Source organism: Coregonus clupeaformis, chromosome 20 (genome assembly GCF_020615455.1).
Source record: "Coregonus clupeaformis isolate EN_2021a chromosome 20, ASM2061545v1, whole genome shotgun sequence".
NCBI lineage: Eukaryota > Metazoa > Chordata > Actinopteri > Salmoniformes > Salmonidae > Coregonus > Coregonus clupeaformis.
Window position 1 is genome coordinate 24,281,892 of NC_059211.1, and position 20,380 is coordinate 24,302,271.

The following is a 20,380-nucleotide window of genomic DNA, read 5'->3' on the forward strand; positions in this document are numbered from 1 at the left end:
AAATGTACTTGCTGTCCAGTGGTGCGCACATGTCAGTAAAGTGGGATAGACGCTAATCACAGATTATAACTATGCATGTGACAGTCAGTGGTGCAAGCTTATAGTAGAATGTCTGCCATTACCTGAGAATACCAAGTCAAACTAGGGCTTCCTGAGATTGCCTGAATTTACAATGGTCTCTTGAATTGGAACTAAAGCATCGTCTTTGGTTGTAGAGAACTGACTAGCCGTGCCTGTGAATTCTGGGTAACTCCAGGAGAGCTAACTTGACATGACTGTAGTGACGTCAGAGGCTCTTTATGCCCGACTTACCAGCCATTATAAACCCATTGCTGAGGAGTGCGAGGTTACTTGAGCTCAGAGCTCTGTAGCATGGTTCTAGCTTTAAACTCTGCTGCCAATGTACTGAATGTAGCCTGTTACGGTACAACTTACTACTCAGTCTGTTGGCTTCTCACCCAAATGTGCTGGTGTCAATGGTCAGTACATGTGGATAGTGTAGCCCTCCATGGTTAAACATAACCCTAACAATATAGTCTGAAAACAATGACTGAGAAATTCATATGATCAGGTTTTTATTTATCCAGAGAGGAGAAGGCTGGTATGTGAGATGACAAAAAAAACTAAAAGAAACAAAAAGGATAAAGTATTCCGGTAATGCACCTCTACATAAAAACTATATTTTCCAGGTAAATAATATATCCATTAAATAATTAAGAACAGCATTCAAATGCAACAGACAAATTCTCTCTGAGAGGAATGAGTACAGTGATCGTTTACAATGTGCCATGACAAGTTTCCTGCAACACTTTCAGACATCAAGTTAATGTCCTGCAATTCGGGAGGCAGCAAGCAGTGCCTTTTCAGAAGCAAAAGCAGAGCTTTAATGGCAGCAGTTACCCCTCAGAACACAGGGCCATGGCACACCATCAGTGCAGCTGTGCGCCGCTGGGATCAGCGAACATGGACGTACACCGGCCTCAGTTTCCCCTCATAAGGCTTTTTAGCGTGGCCTGTGCTGGGGTACAGGGCCAACATGGAGATCACAGTGGAGAGAAGGAATGCATATGACTGGGCTTGGCTGGGCTGGTCCAACGGGAAGCAGAATCTACACTAGCTAGCGCCTTTAACCAGTTCCAATGACCTCTGACCTCTAAGCACATGGACTGTGACTCCCAACAGGCAGGCCAGTCTGGGGAATTTTAAAGTTTGTGTGAAAGGATTATAATAGTGGCGCGGGTCATTAGTTACTCAATATCTGCTCTCGGTTTTCTCTTCTCGCATTAGCTTCATACATCTTATTCAGATTAACAGTGCATTACACAAAAGTACAAGGAAAAAATACTGGTTTTACACTATACATTTTCTAAAATATATACAGAGTAAAATAAGTTATTGATGTTTCCATAATGAGTTGTAGCATGTCTGCACCTCTGTGCAATTATATGCATGTGTGTGTGCGCAACCGTATACAAGAATATCCAATATATACCACACAGCCTAAAGTCTCTACAGGCAGCTACTTATTTGGTTACAGAGTGAGTTTCATTCGAAGACCTGTTGAAGATGATGCTCGTCTCCAATGCAAGTCAATAAACAGATACATTTATATTTTTACAGTCCCTGTGGGGAACAGCTCCCCTAGGGTTACAATTTCATGTTAAATATCCTTACATTTACAACCTAGGATGTTAGCTCTAATAAAAATAGTACATTTCTCAAAAAAATATTCTTGCAGTGCTTTTCTCTTTCAAGCATGCTTTTGAAAATTCTTTATTTTTGTGTGTTTATGAATCCTGACAGGGAATGCCTGTCCTCTCACACATCCATCCGGTTTCCTTCCGGAATGACTAAGTCTCCCATGCTCCAACTCTACTGCTACGAGAACACAACACCACATCGTCTTCCTGACCAAACCCCAGGCCCCAACCAGTCTCCTGAAAGGGGCTGAGGAGGCCACTGGCCAATATGGGAGGCCCATCAGGTCACTTCCGCCAAAACGCTTCAGTTTAGCATCATCATCCCCCTTACCTCCCTCCTCCTCACTCCCGGGCCAGTCGTCACCAGTCACATAATACCACATTACTTATTGCAGCTGAATTTTGCAAGTTGGCTTATTCTGGGAAAACAGATATTAGCTTTAAGTATTTGATATATGTAATATATATTAATATGAGTCAGTTTTTCCCCACACATCCTTTAGCCCTTATAGGTGGAGTCTGTTCTGTCCTCCCCTGACATACCTCACCGTCTCCCCAGCCTCCAGAGCAGATGGGAGCTGTGAGTGGTACATGGGGGGGGTTACTCTAGTCTAGTCCAGACCAGTCAAGTCCAGGCTTTTGGCCTGAAGGCTTACAGTCCAGTGCTGACCACGGTGGTCTGGGGGGTCTGGCTGGCCTGGGCCTTGCTCAGAGCCTCTCTGATCTGCAGGTTGAGCTCCATGAGGCGCCCGTTGGCCTGGGACAGGTCCCTGCTGGGTCCCACCACGGCCAGGCAGCCCGTCTGGCCCAGCGTCTGCTGACGGAAGTAGATGTGCAGGAGAGTCTGGACCGCGTCGTCGGACTCGTTCCCAAAGATGTCGTTAGGCCACAGAGACCTAGTGGAGAGAGGAGGAGGAGAAGGGCATCAGCGCTGAGGTTTAAGAGTAGATACAGGTCTGTAGACTAGACACATGACAAGCCTGTGTAGTCTATACATTGAGGAATAGCTGTGGGATAGAAGATATGTTGTTTCTTTACCTGAAGGTTTTGACCTGTGTGAGGGCAGAGCCGAAGTCTCTGGCCCTCAGGGTCTCGATCAGTGATTGGATGGCCGTCTCAGTGCTGGTCTGGGAGGCAGCAGACACGCCCACATCCTTCTGTCCATCAACCCCAGACTCCGCCTGCTTCAAACAGCTCTCCAGGATGGCCAGCTCCTCTGACATGTTGGTCACCTTGGAGACACACACACCCGAAGGTCAGATAACCGCAGAGATAATCTCACATGTGTGTTTGTGCAGTAATGCAGTTAGTATTGACGTGTGATTAACTGGAATAGCTGGCCCTCTCTCTCTATGTGAGAAACAAGTCAATCTCATTCAGGGATTTAATGAGATTAAACTCCAGTAAAAATCCATAAGACAGCAGGGCTAGACCGCAGCAGAACATCCAGATAGGGACAGGCAGGCTGTCTGGTCTGCAAAATGGTGTGTGTGAGAGAGAGCTAGAAAAATACATATTTTAGAATGTTAACATCTTATCTTAAGGGCACATTTGTGCGTAGTCATTTACAATAGCGGCTCATGACTTTACAGAACGACTATTGATGTTACAGAATCTTAAATTCCAAAACGCATGAGCATGTGTGTGATATGTACAGGAAATGCATTTAATTTAGCGTGTGTATTGTCACGGTTTGTTTCCCTGTCAGGGAAGATGTGAGAAATGCAGGCGGCCTCCGTGTCTCTCATGCTTTCCTGAACCAACCTGGGGAAGGGAAAGTAAAATAACAACCCACCATCTCCATCCCTTTGTTGACCTCACACACACGGGATGATGGGTGTGACCCGAAAGGCTCCAAGCTTGCTTGAGTGGGTGACTAGCCAATGTTTCTTTTAGGCTTGTCATCTAAATAAATGACCTAAACTGATTCCTATTACCACAGCCTCTTCTAAAACCACCCACCTTTAATGTTCCACTACCCATACCCTGTTGAGTAAAGTGTTTGGGTGTAAACCCCCCAGCCTCACCTCTGCTTCTCTCTTGATGGTGTCCACACGACTGATGAGCTTACAGTAGGCCTGGAAGAGCAGCAGCAGCTGGAAGTGCAGCTTATAGAGCCTGCGGCACAGCTCCAGCTCCTACAGAGAGACCAGAGACGGTCAACACACACTACAGCCACACAAGCCTCTGGGCAGAGCAGTCATAATGATCACATGATCAGACGGATGGATATCCTGGGTTATCAAAAGCGGGAGGAGATGAAAGGGTTAAAGAGGCCCAGTGCGGAGTGGAACGATGGTCCCTACAGAGACCGGACGAGGCCCGGAGCCATAGGGGAGGGTCTAGCTAGCACTATTAACCAACCACAGGCTGTCATCATTAGCCATGGAGGACTAGGTTATTTACCGACCATCACCACCTGTCTGTCTGTCTGGCCCCCTATGGTTAAGGTACAGTATGTCCAAGGACAGAGATATACCGACCAAATATGTGACTGGAATTATCAAACATTGTCCCTAATCCAGGAAAACATGATGGAAAAATGGGAATTTGAACAGATATGGGAATGGAGCAATAAGCATGCAAAATGAAGGTAGACTAAACATGGCTTCACAGCTCTCTCTCTCTCCATCCTCTCCTCCCCATAACCCCATCCCCCTCTCAAATCAGGTAGACAACTACTACAATTGATTTTATTTGAGAGATTTTACATCTACTGTCAGATCAGTAGGGAAGAGTTAAGAAGTTGATAAGATGATTCAGTCAAAGGCGAAGCCAAAAATAAAGCATATATCTGCGTACATAACGATGATAAACACTATGATTTGGGTAGATGGGGGTTGTAGCAGAGTTATATGAGAGAGGGGTGGAGTCAGAGTGGGAGGGCCCAGGCCGTGGTTGGTTGACGACAGCAGCAGGTACACATGGAGGGATGAGATGATCAGTGTGTTGTCCGGACATCATGATTATATTAGAGTCTAGAATACTTAGAGAACCACTTACTGCTAGTTTTTCCATTTGCTAAGCAAGAGGGTGAGCAGGTCACAAAAACAACAAACAAAACGGGAAGAGAGAAAGACCAAGAATTAGTGAGCCTTCACATCGCAACCCTGATACAGTGACCTGACAGGAGTAACAACCACTCCATCCTTACACCTGTTCCCAGGTCAGGGGGGTTCAGTCCCAACAGTGGTTCTTAGAGAACACAGCTCACATCAGCTGGTCTAGGATCAGTGTGTTCAAGTCAAAGCAGTGTAGAAATACAGACAGAAAACAAAGAGAGGATGTAGACAGTGAGAGAAGGGGGACAGAGATAATCTGAAGAAAATAGAGAGTGTGGAGAACAGTGGGAGGGGGTTAAGTAGAAGAGAACAGTGAATGAGTAGGTGCTCCTCTGCTGATCACAGTACAACAGAGCTTTAGTCTGTAATAGCTCCTCTTTCACAGCCAAGTATGTCCTCTGACCTGAAAGAGAGGGGGAGAGGGAGGGGAGCAAGCAGAAATCTATAACCTCCAGCAGTGTGGTCAGAATACTAAACAATATCAAGGGACAGGAGAAGGCCGCACAGTAGGTGCACTCGGCTGACCTCAGATCAGCTACAGTGCATTCGGAAAGTATTCAGACCCCTTGACTTTTTCCACATTTTGTTACATTTCATCCTTATTCTAAAACCGATTTTGTCAATACCCCATAATGACAAAGCAAAAACAGTTTTTTTGAACATTTTGCAAATGTATTAAAAATAAAAAACTGAAATTTTACATTTACATAAGTATTCAGACCCTTTACTCAGTACTTTGTTGAAGCATCTGGCAGTGATTACAGCCTCAAGTCTTCTTGGGTATGACGCTACAAGCTTTGCACACCTGTACTTGGGGAGTTTCTCCCATTCTTCTCTGCAGATCCTCTCAAGCTCTGTCAGGTTCGATGGGGCGCGTCGCTGCACAGCTATTTTCAGGTCTCTCCAGAGATGTTAGATCGGGTTCAAGTCCGGGCTCTGGCTGGGCCACTCAAGGACATTCAGAGACTTGTCCTGAAGCCACTCCTCCTTTGTCTTGGCTGTGTGCTTAGGGTCGTTGTCCTGTTCGAAGGTGAACCTTAGCCCCAGTCTGACGTCGTGAGCACTCTGGAGCAGGTTTTCATCAAGGATCTCTCTGTACTTTGCTCCGTTCATTTTCCCCCTTGATCCTGACTAGTCTCCCAGTCCCTGCCGCTGAAAAACATCCCCACAGCATGATGCTGCCACCACCATGCTTCACCGTAGGGATGGTGCCAGGTTTCCTCCAGATGTGACGCTTGGCATTGAGGCCAAAGAGTTCAATCTTGTTTTTATCAGACCAGAGAATCTTGTTTCTCATGGTATGAGAGTCCTTTAGGCAAACTCCAAGTGAGCTGTATTGTGCCTTTTATTGAGGAGTGGCTTCCGTCTGGCCATTCTACCATAAAGGCCTGATTGGTGGTGTGCTGCAGAGACGGTTGTCCTTCTGGAAGGTTCTCCCATCTCCACAGAGGACCTCTGGAGCTCTGTCAGAGTGACCATTGGGTTCTTGGTCTCCCCCGATTGCTCAGTTTAGCCGGGCGGCCAAACTTCTTCCATTTAAGAATGATGAGGCCACTGTGTTCTTGGTGACCTTCAATGCTGCAGAAATGTTTTGGTACCCTTCCCCAGATCTGTGCCTCGAGACAATCCTGTCTCGGAGCTCTACGGACAATTCATTTGAACTCCTGGCTTGGTTTTTGCTCTGACATGCACTGTCAACTGTGGGACCTTACATAGACAGGTTAGCACCTTTCCAAATCATGTCCAATCAATTGAATTTACCACAGTTGGACTCCAATCAAGTTGTAGAAACATCAAGGATGATCAATGGAAACAGGATGCACCGGAGCTCAATTTCGAGTCTCATAGCAAAGAGTGAATACTTATGTAAATAAGGTATTTCTGTTTTTGATTTTTAATAAATTTACTAAGATTTCTAAAAACCTGTTTTTGCTTTGATGAGTAAAAAAAAAAATTGAATCAATTTTAGAATAAGCCTGTAACAAAATGTGGAAAAAGTCAAGGGGTCTGAATACTTTCCGAATGCACTGTACATCTACCATGATGAGCTGAAGTAATACTGGCTTTAGGACCAGTGGCCAAAGGATGTGTAAGACAGACTGTTTATGTCTCCTTTGAGGCTCTAATTATATCAATGAGCTTGTAGGAAATTAAAATATTTTGTTGAGGATGAGAGGGGATATAAATGCATTTTCTCGGAGAACAAAATGTTTCAATAGGCACGTTCCCATGCTTATCGAGTGTTTGATTGCATTAGAAAAGGCACACATGAAAACAAAACAGACTTTGTAGTCACATTTTTCTACACGTAACAATGCTGTGTTCAGATGTGTGTGGGTTAGTCATACCTGTGCCTGAGTGTTGGGTCGTTGGTTGCCATCTTTGTTGCCAAACGTCTTCCTGCAGTTCTCCAGCCACTGTAGGGATGGGATAAGGGAGGAAGGGAGAGAGAGAATACATCATGAGATTGATACCAGTCTATGCAAGTCTTTTTTCTTCGAAGTGTGTGTGTGTTGGGGTTGGGTGGGTGGGTGGGGGAGTTGGGTAGATTTAATAAGAGTGCTGTACTTAGCGAATTACAGAGGGTCTGTTCTAGTGCAGCGGGGCGGAGATCAATCCTCCAGGGACCGCACCCGTCTCATTCAATTAGCGCCCCAGCATCCCCAAGCTCTGTCTGCATCCCTCTCTCTCTCTCGCAATCACATCTGTCCTCTTTACCCCTTCCTCCCCCCATCTCTCCTTCCTCCCCTCCTTTCATTCCCTCTAACTGATTTAGGAGCGCCAGGGGATATTTTTAGCCCGTCAGCAGGGGATGTCGCTAGTAATGTGGACGCTAAAGGACGCTAAATCCACTCATATCCTCCCTGTGATTCAATGGCTGACCCAACGATGAGACACCCAACCCATTTACCTCCTTATGACTCAGCTCATTGTCTCTGTTCTGTTCTCTCAGCCTCTTCCTCCCTGATCTGGAGAGGAAATTAGGCGTAATCTAGAGCCTCATTGAGCCTTCCTCACTAGGAATGAGAGGCCATTGAAGTACCACCAGTGGTCTGGTGCAGGGATGGTCTGAATACAGGTATGCGGTATGATCATTAGCCATAATTGGATGGAATAAGGATGTGGGATTGTGTAATCTAGGGGTTCAGGAAACGGTAGGTAAGAGTGTACTGTAGCTAGGGATGAGAGTATGTACTGTATAGCTGAAACTGAGGATGAGATGGAGAGCTCACCTCCTCGGCCGCCTCCCTCTTGCCATTGTAGGTGTCCAGGTGTTCCTGTAACTCCAGCACACTAAACTTCAGAGTCTCCAGCAGTCCACATGAGACCAACTAAGACACAGACAGACCCGACAACACACATTCAATAAATACAGTACCTAACATCCAAGTTGGACCAAACTTTTTTCTAACAATAGCTAGGTTTCTGTCCAATTGGCAACAGATTTTCATGCGAATATTCTAAAATCTGCATAAAGAAAATATGCGCATTTTCCCTCCAGTGGTGTGTTTCCACCAAACGGACTTGTTGCGGACAAAAATCAGTCTGTGATGACATAGTGCACACAAAATGTACTTTTTCGCTTAAGTGTGTAATACCTTGCTAAAACCACGTATAGAGTTTATTTGTTATAATTCATTGGTATTAGATTTAAAAGGTGATCGAATAGCTCCTGATTTGTAATGTCATTAATGCATTTATTTTGAAGCAATGTTAAAAAAATTTTTTTTACAAGTGAATAGGTTGGTTTACTTTTAAGTTTCCCACGTATCTCGTTAAAGTTTTGACCAATGAGGTAACTTTTTAAATTGTGGCCAATGGGAGAGTGGACTGGTTGCTGGGAAAGAAAAGAGAGGGAAAGGTTGAAAGAAGGGAGAGGAGAGACGTTAGTGGGGTTGGTGAAGGAAAAACGACCAAAGGAAACGATAAAGAGAGAACAAAACCATACCTACAGAGTTTCTTTAAGGGAAATCCTGATTTTGTTAAGGTCTTTCTTATTTCGTTAAGAAAGACCTAGTGGAGACTGAAGCTGCCGTCGCATTGTGGAGACATTCGACATCCTAGAGGTTAGCCTAGCATCGTGCAAGACTTGGAGAGAATTGCTTGTGACGATCAACGAGTTCGGGTTTCCAACGGATGTCTGTTGCTGCTACCGAGTACTGGCTGCATTGATAGCTGTGTTCGCTGTGGATCTTGTGAGGACACCTGCACGGAACTACTATATTTTGCTGAGGCATTATCTAAAAGTAGTGAGTAACTACAAATGTGGGGTGGACTTCGGGACTTTATGTATGTCTTCATTTTTTTATGAGCTCCAACGCGCGCCCAGGGTTTAAGCAAGCTTGCAAATAATTTGGACATGGGTTGTGGAAAAATCATTGGGGTTTATTATTTTTATTTCTTTTGATGTGATACATTGAACATTTGATTAATATAGATCTTGAACCTTATGTCTGTTGTATTGGTGGAGTCATTTACTGTTTCAGTTTCATTTAATGCATGGGAAAGCATATCCTTATAATCATTCTATCTGAAGTTAATACCCTATTAATACCCTAATACCCTATTTGTCATTCACCCTAGCAAGTTTACAATTCTCACCTAATATCCCATGCTGTTCAGATATTCTAAATAAGGTAATATTGTGAGAGTCAAATTCGAGCCTGGTGAGAGGGTTACAAGTGTATCTTATCCATTTTATACTTCACATAGAATTGTGAGATATAGATCTGTCATTCTCATTGAAAGCAAGTGTAAGAAGTGGTAGATATGTTCTATGTGCATTATTTCTATGCTTCCTGGTCTTAAGTGTTTTTGTCTTTTACTTTTGGTTTTGTACATCAGCTTCAAACAGCTGAAAATACAATATTTTTGGTTATTGAAAATATATTTCACAGTGGTTTAGATGGTACAATGATTCTCTACACTATACTAGCTTATTTTGTCACAAACTGAAATTAGGCGAACTATTCGAATTTTAGCAACCAGGAAATGGCGGAGCGATTTCTGCATATTGCACCTTTAACTGCCCACAAAACCAACATTTAGCAATGGCCTTCTCAGTCTCCTGTTAAATGGAAAAATACAGTCCATAAGCGCAGAAGGATCTTACGGATCTGGAAAGATTCTGTATGAAAGAATGGTCCAAGATCCCTTCCAATGTGCTCTCCAATCTTATAAAGCATTTAAGAAAAAGGCTCAATAGCTAGGACAGATTTTCATGCAAATATTAAAAAATCTGCATAAAGAACATATGCAAATTGTCTTCTTTTTTTATTGGGGGGGGTACAAGGATTACTTTATACTATTCCAGATATTCCTTAAAGAGGTAGGGTTTCAAGTGTCTCCGGAAGGTGGTTAGTGACTCCGCTGTCCTTGCGTCGTGGGGGAGCTTGTTCCACCATTGGGGTGCCAGAGCAGCGAATAGCTTTGACTGGGCTGAGCGGGAACTGTGCTTCCGTAGAGGTAGGGGAGCTAGCAGGCCAGAGGTGGATGAACGTCAAGTCACCAGAATAAGACCCTCAATATTTATAGTAAAGGAGCATCAAGCTCATCACTGTGCACTTTCACCACCCCTGTGAAGTTCATCATACTTTATTTAATCTGTAGCCTAATAAACTGCATGGTTTCCAGAGTCGTAGTGGGAGGACCACACAGCATATCATCGCGTGACAACTTTACTTCGATATGATGGTTATTATATCAATATTAACACAAAGGCGTTCCACCGCCATATCTCACATAATTAATTTTACCAACAAAAATATCACCATGTCAAACGAACGAATTCTGTCGGCATTTACAGTGGGGAAAAAAAGTATTTAGTCAGCCACCAATTGTGCAAGTTCTCCCACTTAAAAAGATGAGGCCTGTAATTTTCATCATAGGTACACGTCAACTATGACAGACAAAATGAGAAGAAAAAAAATCCTGAAAATCACATTGTAGGATTTTTAATGAATTTATTTGCAAATTATGGTGGAAAATAAGTATTTGGTCAATAACAAAAGTTTCTCAATACTTTGTTATATACCCTTTGTTGGCAATGACACAGGTCAAACGTTTTCTGTAAGTCTTCACAAGGTTTTCACACACTGTTGCTGGTATTTTGGCCCATTCCTCCATGCAGATCTCCTCTAGAGCAGTGATGTTTTGGGGCTGTCGCTGGGCAACACGGACTTTCAACTCCCTCCAAAGATTTTCTATGGGGTTGAGATCTGGAGACTGGCTAGGCCACTCCAGGACCTTGAAATGCTTCTTACGAAGCCACTCCTTCGTTGCCCGGGCGGTTTGTTTGGGATCATTGTCATGCTGAAAGACCCAGCCACGTTTCATCTTCAATGCCCTTGCTGATGGAAGGAGGTTTTCACTCAAAATCTCACGATACATGGCCCGATTCATTCTTTCCTTTACACGGATCAGTCGTCCTGGTCCCTTTGCAGAAAAACAGCCCCAAAGCATGACGTTTCCACCCCCATGCTTCATAGTAGGTATGGTGTTCTTTGGATGCAACTCAGCATTCTTTGTCCTCCAAACACGACGAGTTGAGTTTTTACCAAAAAGTTCTATTTTGGTTTCATCTGACCATATGACATTCTCCCAATCCTCTTCTGGATCATCCAAATGCACTCTAGCAAACTTCAGATGGGCCTGGACATGTACTGGCTTAAGCAGGGGGACACGTCTGGCACTGCAGGATTTGAGTCCCTGGCGGCGTAGTGTGTTACTGATGGTAGGCTTTGTTACTTTGGTCCCAGCTCTCTGCAGGTCATTCACTAGGTCCCCCCCGTGTGGTTCTGGGATTTTTGCTCACCGTTCTTGTGATCATTTTGACCCCACGGGGTGAGATCTTGCGTGGAGCCCCAGATCGAGGGAGATTATCAGTGGTCTTGTATGTCTTCCATTTCCTAATAATTGCTCCCACAGTTGATTTCTTCAAACCAAGCTGCTTACCTATTGCAGATTCAGTCTTCCCAGCCTGGTGCAGGTCTACAATTTTGTTTCTGGTGTCCTTTGACAGCTCTTTGGTCTTGGCCATAGTGGAGTTTGGAGTGTGACTGTTTGAGGTTGTGGACAGGTGTCTTTTATACTGATAACAAGTTCAAACAGGTGCCATTAATACAGGTAACGAGTGGAGGACAGAGGAGCCTCTTAAAGAAGAAGTTACAGGTCTGTGAGAGCCAGAAATCTTGCTTGTTTGTAGGTGACCAAATACTTATTTTCCACCATAATTTGCAAATAAATTCATAAAAAATCCTACAATGTGATTTTCTGGGAAACATTTTCTCAATTTGTCTGTCATAGTTGACGTGTCCCTATGATGAAAATTACAGGCCTCTCATCTTTTTAAGTGGGAGAACATGCACAATTGGTGGCTGACTAAATACTTTTTTTCCCCACTGTATACAATTTTACTGAAACTTCATGTTTCCATCACAGCTGTTGTTTTATAAGTATAAAATAATATTTAAAAAAAATGTTGAGCATACAATATAGCTCAGTATTTTTATTATTTATTTTATACAGCCTTTTTTTGCTCATCTTTATCAAGGGATCCAATAATTCGGGACCCGTAACACACAGAAATGCAGTGAAAGAATAGTGTTTTATGTCACAATTTTGGACAAATTTGTCAAGACACGAACCATGAGAAAGGGTTGAAAAAGAAATATGTATACTATACACGTAGATATATGTAGCCATATTCCCCCCTTATATCTTAAATGTAACGACATGAAAAGGCAGATTATTATCAATAGCTGTAAATAGGTTGTCCACCGCAGGAAACCCTCCCTGGTACCCTAGTTTATAGAAAGACCCTTATACTGTCCATCATGCAATATGCATAACATGAAATTGCATGCATAACAAGCACGGCTAATATAATATAACTACTGCCATCGCTAAAAATATCTTAACAAGCATGCTACAATTAGCTTTGTCATTGTTCCCTTTTGCAACCAGAGAGATGATGCAATATAATCTTTAGATTATTAAGGAAGTTGTCATCTTTGGGTTAGCAGGGCAGACTCACCGTCTCAGCGTCCAACAGCACCGTGGGGCACTGGGAGCGCGAGGTCATGACCTCTAAGGAGCTGAGGAACTGGTTCCCCATTCGCTGCAGCCTCTCTCCCAGGAAACGCACTGACGAGTGGGTGATGGCGCCAAACTTTCTCTGCATGCTCTGCAGACACCAAGACAACAACACAGTCAACAGAGCAAACACACACGACAAATACACAGTGTACAAAACATTAAGAACACCTTCCTAATATTGACTTGCACCCCCTTTTGCCCTCAGAACAGCCTCAATTCGTCGGGGCATGGACTCTACAAGGTGTCGAAACCATTGTTGATACACATGGGAAACTGTTGAGCCTGAAAAACCCAGTTGCAGTTGTTGACACAAACCGGTGTGCCTGGCACCTACTACCATACCCCGTTCAAAGGCACTTCAATCTTTTGTCTTGCCCATTCACCCTCTGAATGGCACACATACACAATCCATGTCTAAATTGTCTCAAGGCTTAAAAATCTTTCTTTAACCTGTCTTCTCCCCGTCACCTACTCTGATTGAAGTGGATTTAACAAGTGACATCAATAAGGGATCATAGCTTTCACCTGAATTCACCTGGTCAGTCTGTCATAGAAAGAGCAGGTGTTCTTAATGTTTTGTACACTCAGTGTACATACAGTACAAAACAAAAATAAACACAGAAAACATACACTAAATATAGCCTACTCCTCCTCCTCTCTCACCTTAAATAGTTGTGAGAACACATGGAAGGTGTACACTGCAGAGGACCCATCCGTGTCCGACAACATCTGGTTGACATGGACACGCCAAGCATCCTCCTCGTCCTCATAGGCAACAGGCTGGAAAGCTGCCAGGATGGCAGAGAGGAAGGGTGAGGGGGGAGGAGAGGCCTGGATCTCTTGGAAACCATCCTGATCGCCCTCATCTTGACTGAAAATATAAACACACAGGATCTGTTTCAGTACTACTGACATACACACAGGATTCACCTCATTCTGAAGGCACAAGCACACAAACACACACACCCCCTAGCTCTGACTGCAACCAAAACAACCACTCTCTCTATATACACACACATCTCTCTCACCCTCCTCTCTCTGATCCTCTCTCACTGCAGATGTTTTTGCTGCAGTGTTGTTTCAGCAGAGATCTACTTCAGAGCCAGAGCAGACAACACATGGCGCTTTACCATCTTAACACACAAACGCACTCGCACCCTGATACTCACAGGCCTGTGGGACCAAACAGCCTGATGAAGCAGACAGAGTAGAAGTATCTGATGCCTGTGCTGCCGAGCGCTGTGGAGGACACAGTCTTCGTCCTCATCCTCACCTTAACTAGCGCCTCTCCCTCACTCTCTCTGCAGCACGGTAACCCAGCGTCTCTCTGCAAGCTGCGCTAGCCTGCCTAGAACACTGCACTACCGTACCGTCCCACAAAGGACTACAGAGCAGAGCTCTGAGCCCAGAATCTGACACACATATACGCAGCAACACAGAGCAAGGCCCCAACCAGCCTTCTGCTGATTTAAGCTTTCTGGCTAGCACGCACATCATACGCACATCATACGCACATCATGCACGCGCACACGCAGCAGAGCCCTTTTGTTTTCCGGGGGAGGATCATTTGGAGTACTGCCATTCCCTCCAGCGATCAATCAAACTGCCTGGATTTTGGAGAGGGGGAAAATTCATTTAAGCACGTGTATTGAATGAACAAGCAAGAAGTGTGTGCGTGGTTTCTAAATCTCCGCTAGTTGAATAGAGTTGATTTGTGGCTGCAATGTGACCAGTGTCCTCTAACCAGAGTTGGCCCACCTTGATGAGTGTGTATATAAAAAGGCAAAGAGGAGCCAGAGCTGGCCCACCTTCAGAGAGATGCCCTCAGCTCCCACCCAGCCCAAATGGGAGTAGAGCCAGTGATGAGGTCACCCGTTACAGCAGCTCCAACACAGACCCGACACACACACACACACAGAGACTCCAACACAGCGTCTTTAGCACATACAATATTTGCTGTCACAGTACCCAGATCCACCACACAACACACACAGGTTGGGAGCACCACAGGGTCAGCCGCAGAGCAATGCCCCTGGAGCAGGTTAGGGGGTAAAGTGGCTTGCTCAAGGGCACATCGGCAGTAGGTGGCACCTGAGATATTAATGCCAGCAATACTCCAGTTGCTGGCTCACTCCCCACAGATTCCGCTTGTCCATATGGTTGTCCACATGCAAGTATGAACTGAAAACAGGTATGCAAATGTAAACAGAATGTCAATCTAGAGACAGGACCAATGTATATCTGCCAATACGTAATTAATAATTTATACACCTGAAGACATACAAACAGATATCTGACTAGAGGCCACAACCACTGCACCTTTGGCCACTGGTACAGGTCCTCTGATATTGGACAGTAAAGTCAGTAGAGTAAAGCAGTCTTACCTGGACATATCAGAGAAGTCGGCCTCCTCCTCCTCACATCGTTCGTCCAGCTCCTTCAGCGCCAGCGTCACGTCCTCCTCACACACAGAGCCACAGGGACTGTCTGGGATGGGGGGCAGCAGCAGGGGCAGGGTTATAGGGGAGTCCCCCTCCTCACAGAGGGACCCTGGCGGGGTGTCTAAGGCCGGCAGGCGAGGGGGGGCCGAGTCCAGGTCGTCGTGAGGGTCCTGAGAGTCTGTGAGGTCACACAGCTCAGGGGGGTCCGGGGGCAGTGCGGGGGCACTGCTGCCAAACCCCGTGTCTGTGCTCACGCTGCTGCTCAGCTCGTCTGCCGCCGTCATGCTGACCCCATCCTGAACAACACAGCCAGCAGGAGTTGTTCAGGAGCAGGTTAAATATATAGTATAAACAGTGGTTCTCAAATCTCTCCTCGGGGACCCCCAAGTGTTTCACAATTTTGTTGCAGCCATGAACTAGCTCACCTGATTCACCTATTCAAGGCCTTGCTATGTAGTTGACAAGTTGAATCAGGTGTGCTAGCTCTGGAATAGATCAAATACATGGAATGGATGGTGCTCCCCGAGGAGAGGTTTGAAAACCACTGTACTATAACACTACTCATGCAAAATGACACATTCTCTTGAGACCTTACAGTTGCCACAGCAACAGCCCTTCTGAGAATCTCCCTAAGATTCTCCCTAAGAATATCTACTTAACCTTTATCTATGCCTGAAATAGAAACATTACTGGCTTCCTCAATATACACTGCTCAAAAAAAGTAAGGGAACACTTAAACAACACAATGTAACTCCAAGTCAATCACACTTTTGTGAAATCAAACTGTCCACTTAGGAAGCAACACTGATTGACAATACATTTCACATGCTGTTGTGCAAATGGAATAGACAACAGGTGGAAATTATAGGCAATTAGCAAGACACCCCCAATAAAGAAGTGGTTCTGCAGGTGGTGACCACAGACCACTTCTCAGTTCCTATGGTTCCTGGCTGATGTTTTGGTCACTTTTGAATGCTGGCGGTGCTTTCACTCTAGTGGTAGCATGAGACGGAGTCTACAACCCACACAAGTGGCTCAGGTAATGCAGCTCATCCAGAATGGCACATCTATGCGAGCTGTGGCAAGAAGGTTTGCTGTGTCTGTCAGCGTAGTGTCCAGAGCATGGAGGCGCTACCAGGAGACGTGGACGAGGCCGTAGGAGGGCAACAACCCAGCAGCAGGACCGCTACCTCCGCCTTTGTGCAAGGAGGAGCAGGGGGAGCACTGCCAGAGCCCTGCAAAATGACCTCCAGCAGGCCACAAATGTGCATGTGTCTGCTCAAACGGTCAGAAACAGACTCCATGAGGGTGGTATGAGGGCCCGACGTCCACAGGTGGGGGTTGTGCTTACAGCCCAACACCGTGCAGGACGTTGGCATTTGCCAGAGAACACCAAGATTGGCAAATTCGCCACTGGCGCCCTGTGCTCTTCACAGATGAAAGCAGGTTCACACTGAGCACATGTGACAGACATGACAGAGTCTGGAGACGCCGTGGAGAACGTTCTGCTGCCTGCAACATCCTCCAGCATGACCGGTTTGGCGGTGGGTCAGTCATGGTGTGGGGTGGCATTTCTTTGGGGGGCCGCACAGCCCTCCATGTGCTCGCCAGAGGTAGCCTGACTGCCATTAGGTACCGAGATGAGATCCTCAGACCCCTTGTGAGACCATATGCTGGTGCGGTTGGCCCTGGGTTCCTCCTAATGCAAGACAATGCTAGACCTCATGTGGCTGGAGTGTGTCAGCAGTTTCTGCAAGAGGAAGGCATTGATGCTATGGACTGGCCCGCCCGTTCCCCAGACCTGAATCCAATTGAGCACATCTGGGACATCATGTCACGCTCCATCCACCAACGCCACGTTGCACCACAGACTGTCCAGGAGTTGGCGGATGCTTTAGTCCAGGACTGGGAGGAGATCCCTCAGGAGACCATCCGCCACCTCATCAGGAGCATGCCCAGGCGTTGTAGGGAGGTCATACAGGCACGTGGAGGCCACACACACTACTGAGCCTCATTTTGACTTGTTTTAAGGACATTACATCAAAGTTGGATCAGCCTGTAGTGTGGTTTTCCACTTTAATTTTGAGGGTGACTCCAAATCCAGACCTCCATGGGTTGATAAATTTGATTTCCATTGATAATTTTTGTGTGATTTTGTTGTCAGCACATTCAACTATGTAAAGAAAAAAGTATTTAATAAGATTATTTCATTGATTCAGATCTAGGATGTGTTGTTTAAGTGTTCCCTTTATTTTTTTGAGCAGTGTATAACATTAAAGAATATAATATTATTCTTAACTATACAAGAGGGAGACTTTGTCAGCATAATTCAAGAGATGGATATTCACTTCACAGTTCATACTCTAAGTTTGTGTCTAGAGAAAGGCAAATCAATAAACAGAAGGGCTAATATCAATCTATGGAGCTGGCCTGCCATTAAGAATGTGACCCTCAGGGTAATAAAACACTGACATCATGGCCAGACGACAGGCTGAGAGCTAAAAGGCCTTCAGATAGATGAGATGTGTTGCACTATGACGCAGTCCAAGCCATTTGGATGGATCAAACTACTGATTTATGGATCACAATCAATGACTAGAGTAGTTAAGAAAAATACTAAAATGAGATGAGACAATTATATTTTTGGTCAATAAAAAGGTTTTGACTAGGTTTGTTTTATCGTAAACTACACAGTCGTAAGAAAAGTAGCAGCCAGCTGCTAAGCACAGTAATACTGAAAACTGTCAAATATGACAGTTGAACATAAAGCCACATTGTTACCCAACTGGCAAACTCCTGTGCTGTGTGACAGGGCAGTTATCTGCATTAAAACCACAGTGTGAGTCATATTACAGGAAACAAAAGTCAACGGTGATCATGCAAGGCACGTCCACAGAGGGAGGAGTGGGGAGTACAGGGGGATCTAGAACATCTAATTGAAAGGACTTCTATTTAAGAGTCTAATGCATTAAGGAGAGGAGAGTGTGGCAGGCTGCCAGTGCGTCACTGAGGCACAGTGGCTATATTACGGAACGCTTTTAGGAGTGGGTGGACGTCTGGGCCGTCGTGGAGGGATGAGTAATAGTATTGATGGTTTTATCTGGGGCTCATTAAACTAAGACCTGGGCCTGTGATGGGGGAGATGTCCTTGGGCTGATATTGAGATGATGGTTATAAGCAGGGACAGGAATGAGCTCATACGGAAGCTCCATTCACATTACTGGGGAAAAGACTGGTGTTATTTCTCACAGAACGGCCCCCATTGAACATTCCCTGTCTCAGTTTCGTTCACACAATAACCAGGTGTGGGTCCTGTGTCAGTGTGTATGAGACAATCAATTCAAAATGGGATCTTCGGGGACAAACATGAGCAGCATAAACTATCAATACAAAACCTTAAGACAGAACTATACATTCTGTGGAAGAAGTGTTGAGCAAGAGTGCATCCTCACCATGGTTACACAGGTTAGTAGTGGTAGATAATGGATAATAATGGAAGCTGTTAGTGACTGCATGTTAGTATGGTTTACCTGATTGCGTTCCCTGGTTAACTGTGCTCACTGGTTTAATCTAATGCATGTCTCTGTGTTGCTTCACAATGCTCTCTAATGGAGCGGACTTAACTAATTTAGCTCATACTCACACATGGGTCTGCCACGCAGAGTAGGACGCTGGTGTCCAGTGCTCAGTAATTTAACAGTGAGTTCAGTTGAGTGTTCAGGTTCCAAATTGAGAGGTGACGTTTCGGCTGGCCTGAGGTGAGCATTGACAATCTCTCCCCCAATCACACATTTAAGCACCACAAACCAGCCAATCAGAGAAGCAAAAGCTAGCCCACCACAGCACCCACACACCCAGAGCAGCACGACAAGTTGAGAGAAAGAGTTGGAGACGGAGGGAGATGTGAACAGAGAAAGTGCCCCCTACTGCACAACAGGTACAGCTCTCTCCCTAGAGGCAGACAGAGGGAGGAGGCCGCCACCATCTCTCTGTGTGAAACATGAGCGAGACGGAGCGCAGCAGAGGTAGGAAGAGGTTTAAAGAGGAGGATAAGGAGCTAGAAAGAGCCGGAGCACCACAATTTTGTTCTCCCGATTGGTCGCACCTCAGGCAGCTGCCTGGAGTCAGAGCGGGGCATCTCCAGTGCAGGGCTGTCCAGGCGGGGCAGCAGGGCTGTGGTCTCCTCTGACAGGGCACTGCTGGACGACTCCTGGGACTGCTGCAGAGAGTCCACATGATTGGACGTGGCATCGTCCGCAGCAGAGTCACAGTTCATCTGGAGTGAGGGGAGGAAGAGAGAGAGAGAGAAAAAAAAAGGTTAAACTTCTCCATTTAGAACTAGAAGGTAAATACAAAATTAAATGAAACCCCCTAATTAAATATCTCCATATTATCTGGTCCTCTGCTCCACGTCTCCAGGATATCTGCTAGTGTACTGTTTAGTTTTTTTTAAGAATAAGATGTTTACCATTCTAAAAACATGCTATATTCCAGGCATTATTACAATATATCTTTGTTATTTGAAAAGCAATATATTCTCACATTATTCTGCCCGCAAATGAAATGCTGCATGTCATTGTTTAAAAGTTAATAAATATCAGTTTCTGAAGCTAAACATGTTACAGTATTTGGGCCACTAGAGGCAGTCTCACTTGCACAGCGCACTATCAAGAGCAAATGAGGAAGAAGAGGAGAGCATAGACTGAAGAGCAGCTCTAGAATAACAGCTGACTAGCCATTTAGAGCAAAGCAAAGAGTTAGAGAAAGGCAGCCAGAGGTTTGGGTTATTGGGATCATGCTCACAAAGGAACATGCTGTTAATTTGATGCCAGTTGTAACTTGACTAAATACATTTCATGCTATGGACTCCTTTGAGTTTCTTTTTTATGTAGCTAAACACAGTTATTGTGTATGTGAATGAGCTATGTCTGTCTTTGACCTAAACATATCAGAAAGCTGAACTGGACTGATTTTCAGAAGTATAGTTTGGGTCTGTACTTTACTTACCTAAAAAACTAACTTATGGGGGAAGGGGGTACTGGTTTGTGGGTAAGGAGTAAAATGAGGATAGCGGGTCTAT

General features: G+C 45.0%; 1 protein-coding gene across 6 annotated transcripts in view; it reads right to left on the minus strand.

Annotated features, from left to right (window-relative positions):
- Positions 1-558: 558 nt before the first annotated feature.
- The window catches only part of fryl (furry homolog, like), a 65,054-nt gene continuing 45,232 nt past the window's right edge, over positions 559-20,380 (minus strand). For 4 of the 6 annotated variants that reach the window (XM_045205426.1, XM_045205427.1, XM_045205425.1 and 1 more), the window contains 10 exons: positions 19,406-19,576; positions 15,244-15,596; positions 13,523-13,730; positions 12,798-12,947; positions 7,996-8,094; positions 7,111-7,179; positions 4,704-4,721; positions 3,728-3,838; positions 2,739-2,932; positions 559-2,596 (listed from right to left, as the gene is read on the minus strand). In XM_045205426.1, the coding sequence (XP_045061361.1) occupies positions 2,353-2,596; positions 2,739-2,932; positions 3,728-3,838; positions 4,704-4,721; positions 7,111-7,179; positions 7,996-8,094; positions 12,798-12,947; positions 13,523-13,730; positions 15,244-15,596; positions 19,406-19,576 (1,617 nt within the window). In that variant the 3' untranslated portion in view covers positions 559-2,352. The remainder of the gene's footprint in view (positions 2,597-2,738; positions 2,933-3,727; positions 3,839-4,703; positions 4,722-7,110; positions 7,180-7,995; positions 8,095-12,797; positions 12,948-13,522; positions 13,731-15,243; positions 15,597-19,405; positions 19,577-20,380) is intronic. The other 2 variants (XM_045205429.1, XM_045205428.1) reach the window with 1 other exon arrangement.